This window comes from Ischnura elegans, chromosome 1 (genome assembly GCF_921293095.1).
Source record: "Ischnura elegans chromosome 1, ioIscEleg1.1, whole genome shotgun sequence".
Taxonomy (NCBI): Eukaryota; Metazoa; Arthropoda; class Insecta; order Odonata; family Coenagrionidae; genus Ischnura; species Ischnura elegans.
Window position 1 is genome coordinate 67653806 of NC_060246.1, and position 19070 is coordinate 67672875.

General features: G+C 40.6%; 1 protein-coding gene across 6 annotated transcripts in view; it reads right to left on the reverse strand.

Moving 5' to 3' along the window:
* LOC124162716 (obscurin) overlaps nucleotides 1-19070 on the reverse strand; it is a 260560-nt gene that overhangs the window by 191986 nt on the left and 49504 nt on the right. For 2 of the 6 annotated variants that reach the window (XM_046539364.1, XM_046539373.1), the window contains exon 4: nucleotides 791-909. In XM_046539364.1, the coding sequence (XP_046395320.1) occupies nucleotides 791-909 (119 nt within the window). Of the gene's footprint in view, nucleotides 1-790; nucleotides 910-2514; nucleotides 5152-19070 lie in introns of those variants that run through there. The other 4 variants (XM_046539331.1, XM_046539340.1, XM_046539348.1 and 1 more) reach the window with 4 other exon arrangements.

The window sequence follows — 19070 nt, forward strand, 5'->3', positions numbered from 1 at the left end:
CTTGAATTTGTTCACAAATCAGTCAGAATAGGGGGTCATTTAGGAAATCATACCTTTGCCCCGTTTCCGTATTATCGAGAGATCTCAGGCATCAAGATAGAGGCACCTTGTTCTTATTCCCATGAGATGAAAATTGAATTATGAACAAAAGAAACTTTTCCATTCGTCCTTGTAAGTAGCCGAATGGATAAAAGAGCGGGCGGTAGAAGAGAAAAATCATTTTCGTCATGAGATTGGGATACCATTCCGTGAGCACGAAGATCTCGATTTCTTCAGCCTTTCCGAGTGTATGAGCCTAGTTCTACCGTGAAAAGTTAATCAGAAAAGTCAGTGGCCCAAAATTTTCAGCCTTAGAATATCTTGAACGAGATTTTGTTTCACCCATGCGAATTAAATTATTGAATGGAGTCGGCGTGGCTTTCTGAAAATGAGTTGGGGAAAAACTCTTTTACGTCTCGAGAGTAAGTTAGTTAGTCACCCGGATTAATATCCTCGAGGAATTGCTCCTGGTGAGAAATCAATTGAGCTCAATTGAGGCGATTCGGATGATATAAATGTGGTGTTTGGCAATCGGATAGAGGGAAAGGAAATGGGAACACATGCATGGAAGGATAGAGAATTTGCAATTCACGTATCACCCCACGGAACCTTTTCGCCCTAGACTCAAAGAACTATCTTTCCGGTTTCGACGTATATATCCCCTCTACCATTTCCCGCAGGAAGGGGAGGAGATAAGGGGGAAGGGACTGGTGAGGGCCGGGAAGGGGGGGGATAGAAAAGAGTGACTCACTTGGCCGTGGAATCAGCTTCCTCCTCGGCGACCAACTCCACCACGTCGCCCTCCGCCAGCGCCAAGCCCTCCGGATCGTCTTCCCCTGGAGTGTAGCTCACCCGCGACACCCATCGTGCCTGCGGATGGACAAGTAACAGGGGGATTATTAAAGTCTGGCATCTATGAATTATGCTGGATATGTAACAACTCTGCCAACTTTCAGATATGCTGGTCCCACAAACCTAACACAACAGTCATATCCTAAACGAGATGCGTACTCGATTCATTTGGGTTGCAACGCCGGAACCTAATTGGCAACGAATCGTTTCGCTGATCGACGTAACCAAAAATACAACGCTGGAAGGCATGTCAGGGAAAAGACAACCGTAACGTGAGTGCAAGCGGAAAACAAATTTAAATAACTTGTGCTTAAACTCTTCCCTAGGGCTAGAAATTTCAACAAACAATCATTATCTATCTTATTTGCTGCATAGTAAAATAAAATGGAATCTATTTAGAAAACATTTCACTTTTTCGGGTGCAAACATTAAAAAGAACATTTTGCAAAAGGGAAAAAAATAAATTAGGTGGCTGTCACAGGCCAATTTCTGCGGCCACATATTTAAAATTGCCGTGGCAAATAACTCCTTGAGAATGGAGATCGAACCACGGATCTATGACATTTTCGCAAAATTGTGGAGACTGCTACGCTAACCATATTCCTCGATACCATGAAAATTTACTGAAATTCATGGCGCTATATATTATAGCCTTGGAATCCATTGAGGACGGAAAAGCAAAGAAATCTGAGCTTCAAAGAAGCAACTACGAGTGCTTCATCTAATATTGTGAATATCTAACTGAGATTAACAAAATCAATATTTTGGCAAAGGCTATCATTAAAATTCTGTAATAATATAAAATTTAACTCGAGACATTGTTATTTTGTGGATTTGATTAGTCGATGGATTATGAAAACGTGAGAATTAATGAACGTCACAATTGAACATTGTCACGACGTCACAGGTATTTCAGATGAACACACTGAGAAAATGATCTTCAGGGATTCAAAAAACATTTTAATTTACGCAGTCCTGTTAAACATAAAAATCCAGAAAGAAAACAGATCCATAATTCAAATAACTGATGATAGATAGAGGAAAGGGCTTAGGGCTGTTTTTGGTGTTAAATAAATAAATTAACGTTTATGCCTTTGATCAAAATAAAATTTTTTTGCTAAAAGAAATAAATGATAATGATTGCTTTACGAAATTTGTACTCGAGATATGTTGTTTCCTTCTCACATATATCTTTTACTCTTATAACGATCATTAGCCCCATTGTAAAAGTTATCTTCACAGAATTAGGTGAATGATGCATCACAATCTCGAATTGATGAAATACTTGATAAATTAAAATATTAAAGCATTAGCTATTACTCGCCATTAGAAGAAGGTATAAGACTTGTAACACTCAATATTGATATTCTCTAAACATAAAAAGAAAATACGCCTGATATCCTTATTTTTCAGTCAATACGTCATTTTTTAACAATAGAATAAAATCTTTAAGAGAAAAATCGATAGGGAAAACAAGCACATTTAATAATTATATACATAAAAAACTAACGAAAGAAATTTCTACTTCGGCGATATTATGTCATAAGTCGTTATGGAAGAAATTTAAAAAAATCTACTATTACACACAATTTTCATAATATTAATAAATAATTTTTCTATTACCTTCAAAGCTTTGGATTCCATTTCGAAGGTAGAAGATTTAAAGGATGAGCCCATTGCAGATTTTCCATCAGTAGCGCTGTGATCCCTTTTTCCTGCTTTACTATGAGATTCAACTTTGCCTGACACATGGTCACTAGGGGCTTTAGGAATTTCCGTTTTTGCATCGCCTATCGTAGTTGCAGTAGTACTTGGTCCCTTATCTGACATAGCTGCCTTTCCCTGGACGGCGGATCCGTCGATAGAACTTTGTATTTTTGACGATTCAGTAGGGCCTGTTTTAACGTCCTTCGTTTCTTGCGTGTCAATCTTCAACAAACCTAGCGTTTTATCAGATTGAGATGGGGAAGTTATTTGAGGACTAGCACCTTGGGCACCGAGAGGACCCGCCTCTTTCACGCCTGCTCCCACTTGGGAACCTGCTATCTTTCCTGTACCATCTAAAGGTTTTCCAGCAACAACTTCCTCTTTCGGAACAGAGGCTTCGGGCACCCCAACAGGTGCGGGTTTGAATCGCCTGATTCCGGTTTCATCAATGATCGTGAAAGGAGCGTTTCCGGTCAAGAGACGTCGAGATGCTTCGCGAGGAATGACAGCCTGGAGATTATCCTTCAGTATCACCAGAGCCACGGAAGCTGGTGATCCTGGACGGGGAACGGGGGACTCTGAAGTGGCCTGCAAGCCCGCCAGAATCTTCGTGGCGAACATTTCCAGGTCTGCATCGCCTAGGTCTGGGTCTTGCAATTTCCTGAAAATGGTGCGAGGAATGTCCCTGGAAGAGCGGATGGCATCAGGGAGGTCTACCTCGGATTCGTCGTCCATATCGTCGTCGTCGTCATCGTCTTCGATGGTTTCTTCGGCCAAGGAAATGAGACCAGCTGACTTCTTTGATTCCCGACGCATTTCGCGTCGTCTCTGCTTTCTCAATGCTTTCACGCCACCTCTGAGGAGTCTCACTGAGACTGGGTCAGTCGCGAGTGCTTTCGCCGTTTCTGGATTAGAGAGGGCTTCTAGGAGAGCCGCGGCATCTGCAGGCGGTAGTCCTAAAGATGCCCCGATGGCTGCAGCCTCGGCGGCCAATCGCCGCATTTCGTCCACTCTCAACTCAAGCTCTGCACTAGACAGAGGCTCGCCCGGAATTCCTTGGGAAGGATATTGAGATACGGGAGCACTCTCTCCTGATTCTCGAGTGTCTTTCGTTTGAAGTCTTTTAGACAAGTGCCCCAGCATAGCTTGTCCCTGATTATCATCGTCTTCATCTTTACGTCTCTTCTTGCTCACGTCTTGGGTGTCAACATCCATGGCTTCGGTACCAGACTCAGAACTCTTTATCTCGTCCTCAGACACGATAGCCTTAACGATTGATCCACGGCGAGGTGGTTCTCCTTTTTCTCCTCCCACAATATCTTCGACAAGGCCTTCGAGTTTCAGCGAGAGCCTTCTTTGTAATTCTGGCCGCGGGCTTTGTGGACCTTCTTTCTTTTCTTTCTCTGCTGCTGCTTTTTCATCTTCGAGGGCAAATCCCTGGACCGAAAAAGCCATTTTTCCATCTGGGGAGGTTACGAGATCTGGAGCCACAAAGCGAGGACCTTCGCTGGTTTCTACCACCTCTCCCGGAATGAAATGGACCTTTTCACTTTCAGCTCCAGCCTCCTGTCCTTCCATGACGACAATCTGGCCTGGTACAAATCGTGGACCCTCTGTCGTTTCCAGAACTTGCCCGGGAACCAACGCAACCCCTCCGGCTGCTCCAACAGCTCCTTCCTGGGGACTTGTAATCGCAGTTTCTTGCATGACGATTCCTTGCCCGGCAATCGAAAGCTCACCACCTTCCTCTTCTAATGTTGACCATTTTACATCATCGGGCCCTGCACCCTCTAAGAGCATCATTGTATTCACTTCATCATTTGTCAACATTTTTGCAGGTACTGTCACAACATTTTCTCCTGTGAGCTTTGATCCAGGTTGGATACCAGGCCGTCGTAATCTCAACGCAACCTTTTCCAGGTTTGGTGAAACCATGACTTCTTCCACAGATCCTTTTCGCACGGCGGATTCCAAATTCGAATCCAGGACAATACCACATTGGTATTGGTCCACAACATAAACATATTTACTTCCAGGCCCTCCTTCTTTAGCTTCCAGCTCCTTGGCATTCTCAATTTCCGCTGATATAATCTTTTGAAGAGGCTTAGACTCTTCCCCTCCAAGGACAGGGACAACATATCGATATTCCGATAGCACTTTGTGCGGCATAACTTCATCCTCGGCTTCCTCTTCGATTTCCTCAGGTAAGGCTGCTTGGGCTGGGACATGCTCTTCTTCCCTAGGAATTCCTCCACCTCTCTTCCTTTCGATTTCCTCTGCCTGATACGGGGTATCTGCTGGTTTATCCTCCAGTAACCCCTCTTCATCTTCATCCCGATATCGCGGTCTTTCCTCGGCAATTCGGGCTTTCCTTTCGGCGATGATGGCACGTCCACCTCTCGCCTCCTCTACTTTCTGCAAAGCAGCCTCTCTCGCCAACCGACGCTTTTCGAAGTCCGGAGGTGGCCACACTTCGGCTGGAGCTTGAGCCACGAGTGGTACGGATGATGTTTTTGCGCTGGAACCCCTCCGTCCCATTAAGTTGACGGCTAGGGTAGCCCTTCGTTTCCTTTGTACTAGTACCACGGGAATAAAGTGATGGGGGTATGGCATAGCCAAGGCACCCCTGGTAACGTGACATCTTCCTAATTTCTTAGCGTCCGATGCAGATATCGGGGGTAGTAGTGGGACATAGTGGGAACGCGCGGGAAGGCCTCGAGTTTTACCAGTTATACGGCAAAAACTAGACATGGTTGCGTTTTGTTTTGCTCACTGTCGAAAGTCAAATTGGTTATGCTAGCAAATTCTTGGAAAGTGCATTTAAATGATTTACGTGACCAGATAGATAAAAACGTTCAACAAGCTATTTCCTGATAACGATGAGGACAATTTCCTAAAATATATTTTAGTATCCACCTGGTTTGTATTCAACAAATACCACTCATTCAATGGTCCAGTTTGGAGACGATCTTTTAAAGTGATCCCTGTTTGTAATCGAGTGCTTCTGAAAAAATCTGAAAGTAGTTTTCTTTTCATTCAATAAAAGAAACTAATATTTTCCACTTCATTTACTGGAACGATTCAAATTAACTGACCACATAATGCAGGAATAAAAATAATTTACGAATATTTAATCAAAAAAATTAATTTAACTGTCACAGATAAAAGTTATAGTTAAAATCTGAATAATTTGAAACTTAGAATAATTAATCGAATGATGAGTCAGCCTTTGGATACTAACTTAAAAGTGTATTTAAAATATAATTTAATGTCCACCTCTGACTTCGAAAGCTACTAAACTCCTAAGTGTCGTTTTAAGTAGCTTGCGAGGAGTATCCAACGAAAAAAATGAGATCAATTCCTGTCGATCCGCTGAAAACGATGGTTTCTTGGGTTCTCTTTGTGCTCGGGAGAAATCACAGCTGACGAAAGCTAAGTATACACCCAATGCGGAAGAGCATTCATCAAGTTGTCGACGAACTTCCACTTCCTCCTGGGAGTATTTATTACGTCGCGGGACCAAATGGCAAGACTCCAATGTCTCAAAATTGGGACAACTTCCTGCGGTTAAATGTACAGAACAACACTTCAATTAATTTCCACTTGCTGTGTGCTTGATGCTGGGGATGGCCCCACGGATGCCCCACCACTACCACTTCTGCCACCCGACTGTGCGCAAGCTCTTTCTGGAACACTTCCTAGAAGCGGAAACACTATCGCACACCAACTCCAAACACAAGTGATGACGGAGCTACCTGACCTGGCCCAACCGGGCCAACGTCCTTCCCGCCCAAAACACGGCCGATTATCGAACTTTCCACACTCGTTCTCCGGAACAAAAACACTTCCACTCTCACTGATTTTCTACGGATGAATGAAAATCATTCGTGTTATTCAACAGGCATATCCTCGGGTAGCACTCGGGACAATTAAACAAAAAACAATCAAGAATGATCAACACTGAAAATTCCTTGGAGGCGAAGGACGACTGAAAAGATGTTTATGCAGGACAAGTGTTACCCGTCAGTTTCAACTCCCTCTTCACACAATTATGGTCAAACTCTTGGCATTCGAATCACCACACCTGGTATTCACAGGCTGACCCTCACTTCCTGGTCAGCGTGCACGCATGTACGGGTTAACCTTTTCGTGTTTTTCCTTCGCCGGCGAACTTTCCGAGAGGTTTTTCGTGTCACGCGAGTGGATCCGCTGCAGTTTGGGGGAGAGTGAGGGGGCGGGAGGAAGCGGCGCCTCTGGAGCAATGGTGCTTGGTCGTGGTCACCCACTCAAAGGGACGCGGCCGATGGAGAGTTGATATCCTTTCCGCTCGATTGGCACCCGTCCGCCGGCCACCCCCACCACCGCACCCACCCTCCTCCCCGACAACAACCCAATCGCCTCCCTGTCCCACCCTCCCCTCTTCCGATCACGAACGCATTAATCCCCTTCCACTCGTGCACTCCCCGTGTTTGCGTGACACCTTTCCTCGGGGAAGGGGCGGTGGCGACAGGGAAGGAGGCTGTGATCCAAGTCCCCTTCTCCGCTTCGTCATCGGCGACAAACACATGCCCGACTCAACAATCGTCCGAGTGGGGAGGACTAGGCTGGTGGTGGTGGTAGGGGGCTTCGTGATCGCCTCTCACCGCTCCCACCTGCCCGGAGAGGTGAGATCAAACCTCCCGGCAGACGCCATCGCCCGCGGATACAATTAGACAAGCACCCTCTCCCCAATCTGGTGCCAGAAAGTGCAACACCAAGTGTCTCCAAACGCTTCCTCCGCCGCACTACCTCCGGTGCACTCCGTTCGTTCCCATGCTTACGGCCTCTTGTTCTCACGCGCTAACTTCCTTGCTTGCGAGCTGTTCTATCTTCCCTTCCCCCGTCCGGGAAGACGCGACTACGAGAGTGTGGAGTCCCAACGTGTGCCGTGCCGGCGGTTACGGGCTGAGGGAAAGGGGTCGGGGCGTAGTGGGGGAACGGAGGGGGTGGGGCTAAAGGGAGAGGAAAGGGTGGAGGCGGGGTGGGAGGGAAGTGGGTGGAGAATAAGGGTCGTAGGGCGTGGAAAGGATGGCAAGGAGGATAAAGGATAACTCGGGGTGTGAGGAAAGTGAGGGATGGAGGGAGACTTTGGTTTGTGAAAGGAGAAGGTGCGTTGGGGTGGAGTGGGTGGGGATTACGGGGAGCACTTGCCGTGAGGAGTACGAGACCGTGATGGGGAATGAGGGAGAATCGGACAGGGGCAAGCCGTCGAAGGACTTTTTATGACTCGGTAGACCACTAATCTATGCCTTCTGATATACCTTATTTTTTAACAACATGTTATTCCAAGAAACACAAAAAGTTTTACATCAGTACAAACATTTTGACACATACAAAGGTGCAGAAGGAAAAATCGCCTGAGCTAATAAAGTTTACGGCAGAAAAATAAAAAATATAATTTGAAATTATCAGAGGTAAGGCTTTTGAGTTACGAAAAAATGTGTACTCTTTAAGATAAATCAAGATTAGGGAAAAAGAAATATAATTACGTTGTTATTTGGCATGGAAAGTTTGGCGTAAAGTTAAATATATATACCTCTAAAGCCAAACTTAAATAGATGGGGAAACGGTCGGTAGAACAACGACAATTGTGAGACAGGGGTTATTTCAAGTAAATAAATATCGTTAGAATGAAAGGGAACGGGTGACATAGCGGGGAACCTCGTCGAAAAAACAAGTAATAAACACTTCCTAGCTCGATTTTTTTGTTTTTGTGCTTACACGACATCACTTACAAGTTCCCATTTGTATGTAAAACTTGCCAGAAACACCCCAAGTAGTTAAGCGCGCTTGTCCGACAGCCTTATGGTGCAAGCGCAGCAGGCAGGAACTTTCAACCCACATGGCTCCCTCTCCCGCCATTCTTCTCTCGTAAACTCTTACCGTCACAGGACTCCGGGGAATGCATTAAGTGCCCGGCGACCTTTCCCTCCCCAAGGAGGATGATCTCAGCCGCCCGAACAACCCCACGCACTGCAACCAATGCATCGCTGTAACTTCCCCCTAAGCACACAAGACGCTAGAGCGCGGTAAAAAAACACACGAAACACGACGGTGCACTACCCCCTTCGGCCCACTCCATGCCCGACCGCCGTAAAATATCTTCTCTCTTTGCTTCAAACCTTATTCCCTGACTCCCCTTCCGGTCAGGATTAGGTACACGGGTGAAACCGTAGGGTGTTCTGTGAAGGGGGAAGAGCACCCTCGTTAAAATCTCGGCTTCGCCAAGCCCCTCATTCAGAAGCAAGGTACCATCCATCATCCTTCGCTAGTGCTAAGCGAGTTCAACTCACGCATTTTGCTTTCGGGTTACGGCTATTTTAAGTCCACCAAAGAGAATCATCAAACATCTCCCCACTCCATTTTCAAAGGAAATAATTGGGCGTCTCTATCGACGAGAGATTCACTGAGATATAACTGACGGATTCTGCAACATAAGTCTGGTTTGTAATTATATTATTTCACTCGTTTTACTGAATGGACTTGACGCAGTAGTGGTAAAAGCAGAAATAAATCCATAAAAACTACATTTTATAAAGGCGGATAGTGATATGTTATAAAATGCGTCGAACGTCATCAAGTATTTTGGTGTAGATAGCTCCATCACTCGTGTCAACGTAGTCTCCGTTGTTAAAGTCGAGAGTAGGAAAAATCTCTTTAAGGTTTAAAATTTATTTACACCTTCCATCACGAACGATTACTGTCAGATGAGAAAGCGTGGCTCAAATTACACTTTAGAAGTATCAGAAAAACCAATACACTGTATTGCGCTACAATGAATAAGCATAAATCTCAGGAAAATATCATTCCCTCAACTAAAAGGCACCATTGAACTAGCAAGTATAAAGGATTATTGGCCGCTAGCGCTGTAATACAGTGAGAAACATTACAGATTTCATCTCACTATTTCGGGCTTCAGAGATAGGAGGGCGACGAATACTTGCATCCTAATTTGATCAGATCCGCCATAACCTAAGATATTTAGTTTAATCAAAACTGCTCTTTAGGAAGAGGTGATAAGTAATTTTCATTTTCCAAACCTATCTACTCACCTCCTATTTCATCGCAGTAGAGAAAATAGTCACTCAATATCTTCTGGTCGCACTTCCTCTGCCCAGAGCTCGCCAACGTATTCGTAATCTTTGGCTGCCTTTGAATTGGGGCGTTCGCTTCCTTGCAGCGTTCCTTCCTGATCCCCCACCATCAATCTTTCAAACTTATTGCAATCACTTCTACCGCGCCTACGCGCAGAAAGTCTAAGAGGAAATACGACTGAGGCCAAATCACGTGCTGAACTAATTTAAAGGAGTGCTGAATAAATGTTGGGGAGTGAAAGTAGGAAAGTGAATTGGAATTTTTTGCGCTATCAAGCCCCTTGACCAAAGTTTAGGCAGAAAAGGAGGAAACAAAATAGGTAAAATACAATATAGTTCCATTGCAGAAAGCTGAAACGGAAACGATGAATTTATAACTACGAATAAATTTATCACGAAAATTTTCTGAAGGTTATAAAATATTCAAATCAACAATTAAAACCCATTCGATCCCATTCCATTTTATAATATTAATAATTATGTAAAGTCTGGACTTAATACGATGAATTACATGATTTGTTTAATAATTTATATTGACACACAAAATCAATACCGTAGATGTTCGGAGATGATACTAGTAGAAACCCAACAAGGTACGCCACAAAAGCCAGTTTTTTTTTATTTCCACAAAATAAAATGGCATGTTGTTATATGGTGTAAATAAATTAAAAGATATATTGCTGATGGTCGTTCTAAAATTGCCTACACAAAAAAATCATAAATTAAGAACTAACTTTTGGTACCGATTACATATAGAGTCGCACAAAAATGGCTGTGCAATCAGATACTACACGGTGAAGTCTATGCTACAAGTTATTAAAAGACTGTCGCTTAAATTTATAAAATTGCATGTATCACTTCTGGGAAACACTAAATGGAAAAGAGAAACAAAATCTCGAAAGAGGTGAAAACGGCATCGGCTCCAAAAATACCCTTCCACATGTTGCTGACAGAGAAGCCGAGAAGACAAAATGGAATTGGACCACGACTAATTCATAAGAGACATAATTAGACAGGAAAGAATTAGATTGCCGTGAAAAGTAACAAATCCGATAAGAAGTCTTCCATTTCTAGGAGAGAACTGACTGTCAGTGAAACTAGTTTCCTTAATTTAGCGCCATCGTTAATACAAATGACATGCTGCACGATTCATTTACTAAGAAAAGTGTAGGGACACGTAAAAAAATCACGATAATTTATCTTTCGCAGTCCCTGTCAGGAATGTTAAGTGATCTTCTATATTTATGCTTCATAATGCATTTTCATTTGTTGGCAAAAGCTAAGTTAACTCGCAGAACGTATGCAGACGGACTTTCAATAACTATAATATTAATCAAAGCTAACAAATAAATTTTTTAAACATTCATCAAATAGTTATCAGTTTTTTTTCAAGTATGCACAAGTCCACTTATATTTCCTCGATAAAAACTTCATTTGGACCGAGCATCGAAACAAGGGCATTTTGCTATCCAAGCCACTGCGCAAATCACCACCCTAGTAATGCTCGAGGATTCCAAAGGCAATTGAACCTCATGGCGCTAGCATACGTTGTGATTGAAAACGCGAAATCTGGTATCTAATTACCTTGCATATCTAAAGGCCTGGTTACACGGTGCATTAACCCGTACGGGTTAATGTCTAAATGTATGAACGCGAGAATGAACGGAAAAATTCACCGTGTAACCACCCCAAAATGTATAAATGCATGAACGCGTGAACGGAAAATAGAACCTGTTCTAATTTCGTTCATGCATTCGCACAAGTTGATAACAGAACCACCTGGTGTTAAACGACACATTTAGTTGTCATCTGCAGGGCTATTCCACGGCCGTCTTGGCTATTCAGTAACTCTTTACGCGTATTTGTTCATTTGTACTGTATCGTAAGTGCTTGAATCCTACCACAAACTCACCATTTGCATCTACACTAATATTCGTATAGATTATCCATGTATGTATGCCGGACATACCAAGTTTATGCCTATTGTATCTTTTTGTTTGTATTATGCCGGAACAAAACAATCGATGAGGTTATAACAGAGTTTTCAACACGACATTTGTGAAATACAACGGCTATCATACGACTAAATGAACACATTTAAACATAATTTATATCATACGAATTAACGACAATTCTACCTTTTATACGTCCGAGGTGGGAATGCACTGGCCCACCACAAAAAGACGACTCACATTAGCAAATTCATAAATCGACAAGATCTCTAAACCAACATCTTTTCCATCAACAGCAAATATCTTCCTAACTTTATAACCGTCCCAGACAAAAGTAGAACAAAGTATTAAAAATATCTACCCTCATACATCATCTACACTCAGTGAAACAGATGACAGAAAAATGTCTAGTAAGAACGGCTTAAAAACAAGATGCGTCTACAACTTTTCAGCCTATAAGTATTAACTTTGATAACGGTTTGAAATAAATAGAGTACTATTGAGATATAGCATTAAGCGAGCGATAAAGATAAATATTAAATATAAATAAATATTACTGGCACGAAATGAAACAACTTCGGCAACTACAATGCAAACCACTGTTTACACGGTAGCACAAATATATTACCAGTACGTGAAATTTCCTGGTCCTACAGGAAACAACGAAAAGGGAATTATTTTCTGGTAGTTATCGTCTGCTTCCTACCTAATGATACTGTTTTCACATTTAAATTTTGCGCACTGTAAAGGGAATAAACAAAAACTAAACGCCTCGCGTTGCGAGAAAATGTGTGAAAACTTGTGCGAACGCATGTACCGTGTAACCGCTCATTCATGCTCCTCGTTCACGCAAACGTCCATGAATTCAGACATGCAAACAGACACGCATTCATACATTAACCCGTACGGGTTAATGCACCGTGTAACCAGGCCTTAATTGTAAGTCATGATTCAATTTGAAATCGATAAATTTAAGATCAAATATGCTGTGCTCACGAATTATTAAATGGTATCTCCTATTTAATTTATGTTCTAGAGTCAGACTGTTTCTCCTCTACAGCTGATATAGGAAATTTCCAAATATTTAGGGCCTTCTAAACATAGAAAGATATTTTGTGATAAGGTAATGGATTAATTTGAAGCGGACCACCCCAGAGGCTGTCGTTATTTACATAACGTGTCGCGTCGCGTGCATCTAACTATAAACATTGCGTTATTGTAGCTTCAGGCGACAGAAAGAGATAGCGATATTTATTTATAGGAACGTTAACGGACCAAAGTGGAGTGGGCGTCATCTAAGGGTACGTAAATAAAGATTCAGGAGCATCTCGGAATGTCGCAATCGCGACCGACCAGTAATGAAAGCATTTTATCTCGCTAATGAACAATTTACCTCTGCTGTGAGCAAACCGGTTCCTTCACTGAGCCACTGAGACCAATAGAAAACTAAGAGAACGAGTAACAAAGCGAGGGAGAAGTCGCCTTTGAGAAATAGAGCCAGGACAGTAATCGAATTATTTGGAGTCAATCAGCATAAGGTGCATTCAATCATTGCTCGAAACAAACATGGACAATAAAGTTGGCTAGGGAATGAATGCAAAGTTAATTATATCAACTATCAATATCCATAATTTCTCCCACAATACTGGATTAACTTGATAAACATGGAAAATGTTGACAATTCTAAATTAAGATTATTTTTCCTAATGGTTTAAAATTTTTGATTTTAACAAGACCATGTTCAATCTCATGTGTCCGTAATCAATTTAAAAGTCAAAGAAGATGCAAAACGATAACTTCACATGGCCATCTATTAAATCGAAGAGATTAACATTTATCTGATTAATCGACGTCCCTGTATGGCGTAGGATTTAAATTGAAACAGATATTTAGGGATTAATTCACTTGAACCGGTACAGCTGATATGGAGATCAATATTAGTAGCAGACCTCTGATCTTTGTGTACAAGACTAAATCTGCTGAAGATTCCCGGAACGCATAGCGCATTCATTCATGAGAAAATCGCTTGGATATCCTCACGAAAAATCTGGCGATTTGCCCAAGGGAATTCGTATTCTAAAATTAACTCATTATACATTTTCGTTTCCGCGATAATTGGAGAAGTCCAGTTTCCATTTTCATATTAACAATCCTAAATTTAATTTATACTCATTTTCTGTGCAGATAATGAGATTTATTCTGTCGATTACACACCTCCTTTACTTTTTCTTAGGGAGCCATTAAGACGAGTTGAACAAGGTGTTTACATGAAAGTTTATGAATGAAATTTTGATGTAACAAGATTTTAAATTTTAAGTTTCCGGCCAAATTATATGCTAAGAGATATCACCCATGTATTTTTCGCACCTGCTATTTGGTGAGTTAGATACGCTTTTCTGCTGAATATAAATATCTAGAATTTCATTGAAGCAGCATATTATCGGGAGTGAAGTCTTCGACCACCCTAAAATGAAAGTTCTCGAAGTGCAATGTGGCCTTGGCAAAGAAACTGGCCCCCTTACAATGAATGTGTGATGTTCATACGCGTGTGGCTGAACCTGGAATGAGCTCTACCATCACCTATCCAAACAATCTATCAGTTCTCGCCAGCCAAACTGAAGATCACGGGTTCGAGTCCCGCCTGGGTATGTTACCCCCCTATCCAGGGCATGGATGCTTGTGATCGTCCATTTTTATTTGTTGTAGCACCTCGATATAAAAGCCATGAAGTGCTGAATCACTGATTGAGTGAGTACACATCATGCAGCAATCATACTATGAAAAAAAAACGACTCAAAAATAAAGGTAACTAATCAATGACTGCTCGAGAATTTATTTTCACTTTTGTAAACCTAAAATAGATACTGCTCTGCTACCGTTACTAAGTGGATGTGAGAATTATTATTTATTGCTTCCACTGCAAGCTTATAATCAGAACCTTAACGCCAACCAATGACCACGTTCGTTTGAAGCACAATACATCGCTGACGTACAGTAAATGACGATTTCACGCAATCACGTTTGTTTTCAATGGCGTCACAGCCAGGAGGAGCTAGATTGATTGACTAAGGGCATATATTTTAGGAGTTTTAAACTTTAAAATCAACCTAGCTCTAGGACTTCCTACGTACTCACTCGCCGTTTTATAAATGAGTGCAGTGGAATGCTCCAACCTAAATCTAGCCACACAATCTGTTTTGCGAAGAGTTCACAAGGGATGCGTGGGTGATGAGACTGCTGTGACCTCAGAAAGGACGCCTCCGTATTTTCTCCAAGAGGGGAAGTTCCTTACCTCTAGAGGAAAGAGGAACTCATGGGTCTCACAATCGAGTTGAGGCACTGAATAAATAGAGAACAGACCCAGGCGTGGCTTGGCCAAACTTGTCAACGAGAAAATAAGGATGGATAAAACGCCGAGAGAACTACTTACAAAGGGAAACCCTCGTTTCTTTGAATGAAACTTTTCATTATTTGCATCGTAAAGAATAAGAAATACATACTAACTTCCGCACCAAATTTTGAAATAGCCGAAAAATATTTGTGCGCAATTTGTGCCATCATCAAGATTATGTGATAAGAAAATAGCTCTAAATACTTTAGATCACAAGCTGTAGAATCCTCGTTTGGTTATATAAAATTTTCTGCGGTAGTTTCAATTCATTTGTCTTTCTTTATAATGCACATTCAATGCTTTTATTATAATAAGCCTTTTTTCCTCCGCTTTACACAAGATTATCCTAAATACGAGTAAAAATCACTAAATTTTCACTTGCTTAATAATATGAACTGCAACAGGATAAATTTAAACAGCCAGTTTTTTCATATTACTCCACACTCATAATATAGGCACACTTTTTTATTCTTTCAGTTCGCTTCAGCCAAAAGAAACAAAATGAAGTTTTATTCGAGGGATATAAATTTTAAATAGCAGTAAGATCAAGCAGTCTAACCTAAGAATAAGCAGTCTGGAAAAAGATTAGATAAGGTAAACGCGCTAACGCACTGCACTTTCTCCCATGATGAAAGAAATTTCCTAAAACCACGGCTTGCCATTTTATTTAAAATCACATGGTTTCACACACATATTTGCAACCACCGACAAGATCGGATCTTAGGCCAAAAGGACACAACTTTATAAATTTCAGTATGGAAAGCAAGAAAAACCGTTTACAGAGAGAAACTGAGCTAAATGATATTCCAGCAGTCAAATAGTGTACAATGACTAAATCTTTCTTCATTTTTTGGCGTGCAATCCAATTATATCCCATAATTTAATCACTTTATTATGCTAAAATACCATTAACGATAGAATTATACCATTGCAGTAGTTTTTAGTATTCAACATAATATGTTATTAGCATGGACCCTAGTTTAATTTGGTTATCTGATGGACAAAAGTGCATTTTTATCCTTCACTCGAGAAAAAGAGATATGCTTTCATTTAGTAATTTTGCATAAAGGAAATCAAAGAATCAGATTATGTGATAGAAAATGACTGATATCAGCACACGAAACATATAATGTCCTCAATTTTCAACAGAACATGTGTATTTGTAGATAGAATATATTCAGGTTGAAATGTACGATTCCAGACAATTTTAACGCTCATATTTTCATATAAATTCCATTGACTTTCTGCAAGATGTAACCCTGGAAACAAATCTTTAAGAAGACAAAACTAGGTAATCCTCAACAAACATGTCATACTTGCAGTTATGAAGCCATCCGAAAACACAGCGGATCGAATCGAAAAGGAAAATCGATTGAATTCCTTGAGAGCTCATCCATCTTCAGCTAGCTTCAGCTTTTACACTTTTGCTCATGTTCTTATAAGCAGATAATTTTGTTTCTAATTTATACCTAGGACCCATGACGACAATGAATATCAGGCATGTTTCACCATATCATAATCATTTTGGATACTGAGCAGTTGGATAATATGCGGTCAACGTACGTGGTGCAAACGAAACTTTACTAAGACCTCATGCAAGTCATACGTCTAATCCGACTAATCGTCAGCGATATGCTTTTTGCAAGGGAATTAATCCTAAGTCGTTTCGGTGGGTTTTTAAACGTGCAAAAAATCTTACAACTAAGGTGACCTTTACAGAAATTTTAAGAATTACGTGACATTGTTGGCATTTCAGAAGGTCACTTAACAAAAGAATTCGTTAAGTGATGGAATAAATGCCATTGATGTATCCTTCAGTTAAAACAAAAGAAACATGATGTTTCCTTTGGGGTAAGCTGAAGGAAACTCGAGTATACTCAAGTGACTTTTACCAATATTTTTATGCTTTTGTATTGGTGAATGCTATCGTGAATATCATATTGTACTCATACATGGCTTTATTATTGTTTTATAAGTATTACCAATATTTTTCATCATCAGTCAACAATCCTAATATTGGTTTGACGCAGCTCTACACACCTCTCTCCTATCCACTAGCCTTATCATAGCGACATATTTCTTCTCTTTTACATCCTTTATAACCTGTCCTATGTAAATCATTCGGAGCCGTCCCTTACCCTTCTTCCCTTCCGCCTGTCCTTCTGCGATTGTCTTCATCAGGCCATAATGCCTCATAATGTGCCGACTAAGTTGTCAGAGAAATGCTGTTTTGTCTTCTGCTTAAGGTTTTTAGGAGACTACTCTTTTTCTCCTACTATTATTAGCACTTCCTCGTTACTTACACGGTCGACCCATTTTATCTTCACCATTCTTCGGTAGCACCACATTTCGAATGCTTCCACTTTTGACTTCTCTGCTGCTGTCAAAGTCCAAGCCTCGCTTCCATATACAAATATGCTCCATATGTAGCATCTGATGAATTTTTTCCTTATTTTTATGCTTGTATTCTCAGCTGTAAACAGATTCTTCTTTTGTAGAAAGCCCTATTTGACTGAGCTATTCTACTAACTATTTCTTTCTTGCTTCGACCGTTGTTTCACCTCTTCCAGCTAATGCTTTCCCGAGTTAATGTTTGTTTAGCCTCCTCTCTTTTGGTGCATACTAATATATTAGTCTTCTATTTGTTGATTTTCAGCTTAAATCTGGCCATTGTCCTTTCCATATTTGTCAAAGTCTTCTTCAAATTCTTCTCTTTCTCGGCTATGAGTGCTATGTCGTCAGTAAATCGCAGCATACTAATTTTTTCTCCGTAGATATTGACACTCAACGCCTTCTCCCTGATGTCATTGATGGCTTTGTGGATGTAACCAATATTTTTATGATTTCGTATTGGTGAACGCTATCGTGAATAACATATTGTACCCATACGTGGTTTTATTATTATTTACTTCATTATTAAGGAGCAACTCCGTTTTGACCCAATTATGCTGAAATTCATTATCATTGGTAGAATTCATGCATAAATTGATCTCTGAATGAAGATAACTTTGCTATATTCTTATATAGGAGATATTGAACCATAAAATTTATATCCTGATTATTTTTCCATGTAATACTACAGTAAATAATTCGATCATGGTCCAATAAAAGATTTTTAAGGGAACAAAATACAATTAAGATAAAAAGATCACTGCCACTACTTAGCATAAAAGTCAGATTTTTACAGGACATACGATAAACAGTAGTTGAGATGTCTACATAAAGAGAAAAGTTGAGAAGTGAACCTTTGATTTCCTTAGAATTTCCAAATACTCTATGTTTGTCTAAGTTTCTAGGATACTATCATGACCTTCCTCCAAAAATTAAGGCCCCTTCACGAGCAAACTTCGAATCTTATCTTCGAATCTTGACTCTTTAGCTCAATTTGTCGAAAGAATAAAAATTAAAATAACTACGACTCAATAAAATTACATTATCTACTGCAAAATCCTCAAAATATGTGTCAGAATACTCTCAGGTTCAAGGTAAGCTATTTATTTCTACAGTGAGAAAAAATAATTATAACCAATTAAAAAGAAATTTAAATATAACTTGAAGAAACTAAGCCTATTGCAAGAATCCTGCATGCGATACGTCATTAGTGAGCAACTTTTTAGCAGCCAAGTGCGATAGCGTTAGAAAACAGGTGTAATCACAAACGTATTTTTAAATTTTAAACTTGAAATGCCCAAGATAAGTCAGCAAGGACAGAGATAAATGAAAGTATTCTTAGAATTTATAAATTACAGTCCATAGATGAATGTGAGTCACTAAATCGATCCGTGAAATATTTCATACATCTTAAGACTAAAGGTATGCGCCGATAGTGAAAGAGTGATTTACACAACGTAGAGATGAGTTAAAAGCCAAAAATAATGCATGGCCAATTTGCCAAATAACGAAAGCTCCACAGACTGTAGAAGGAGTCATAAATCAATAGCTAACTAACTAATTGCGGGTAGAATTTATGTCCCTTCGACGGTAGATATGTTTTCT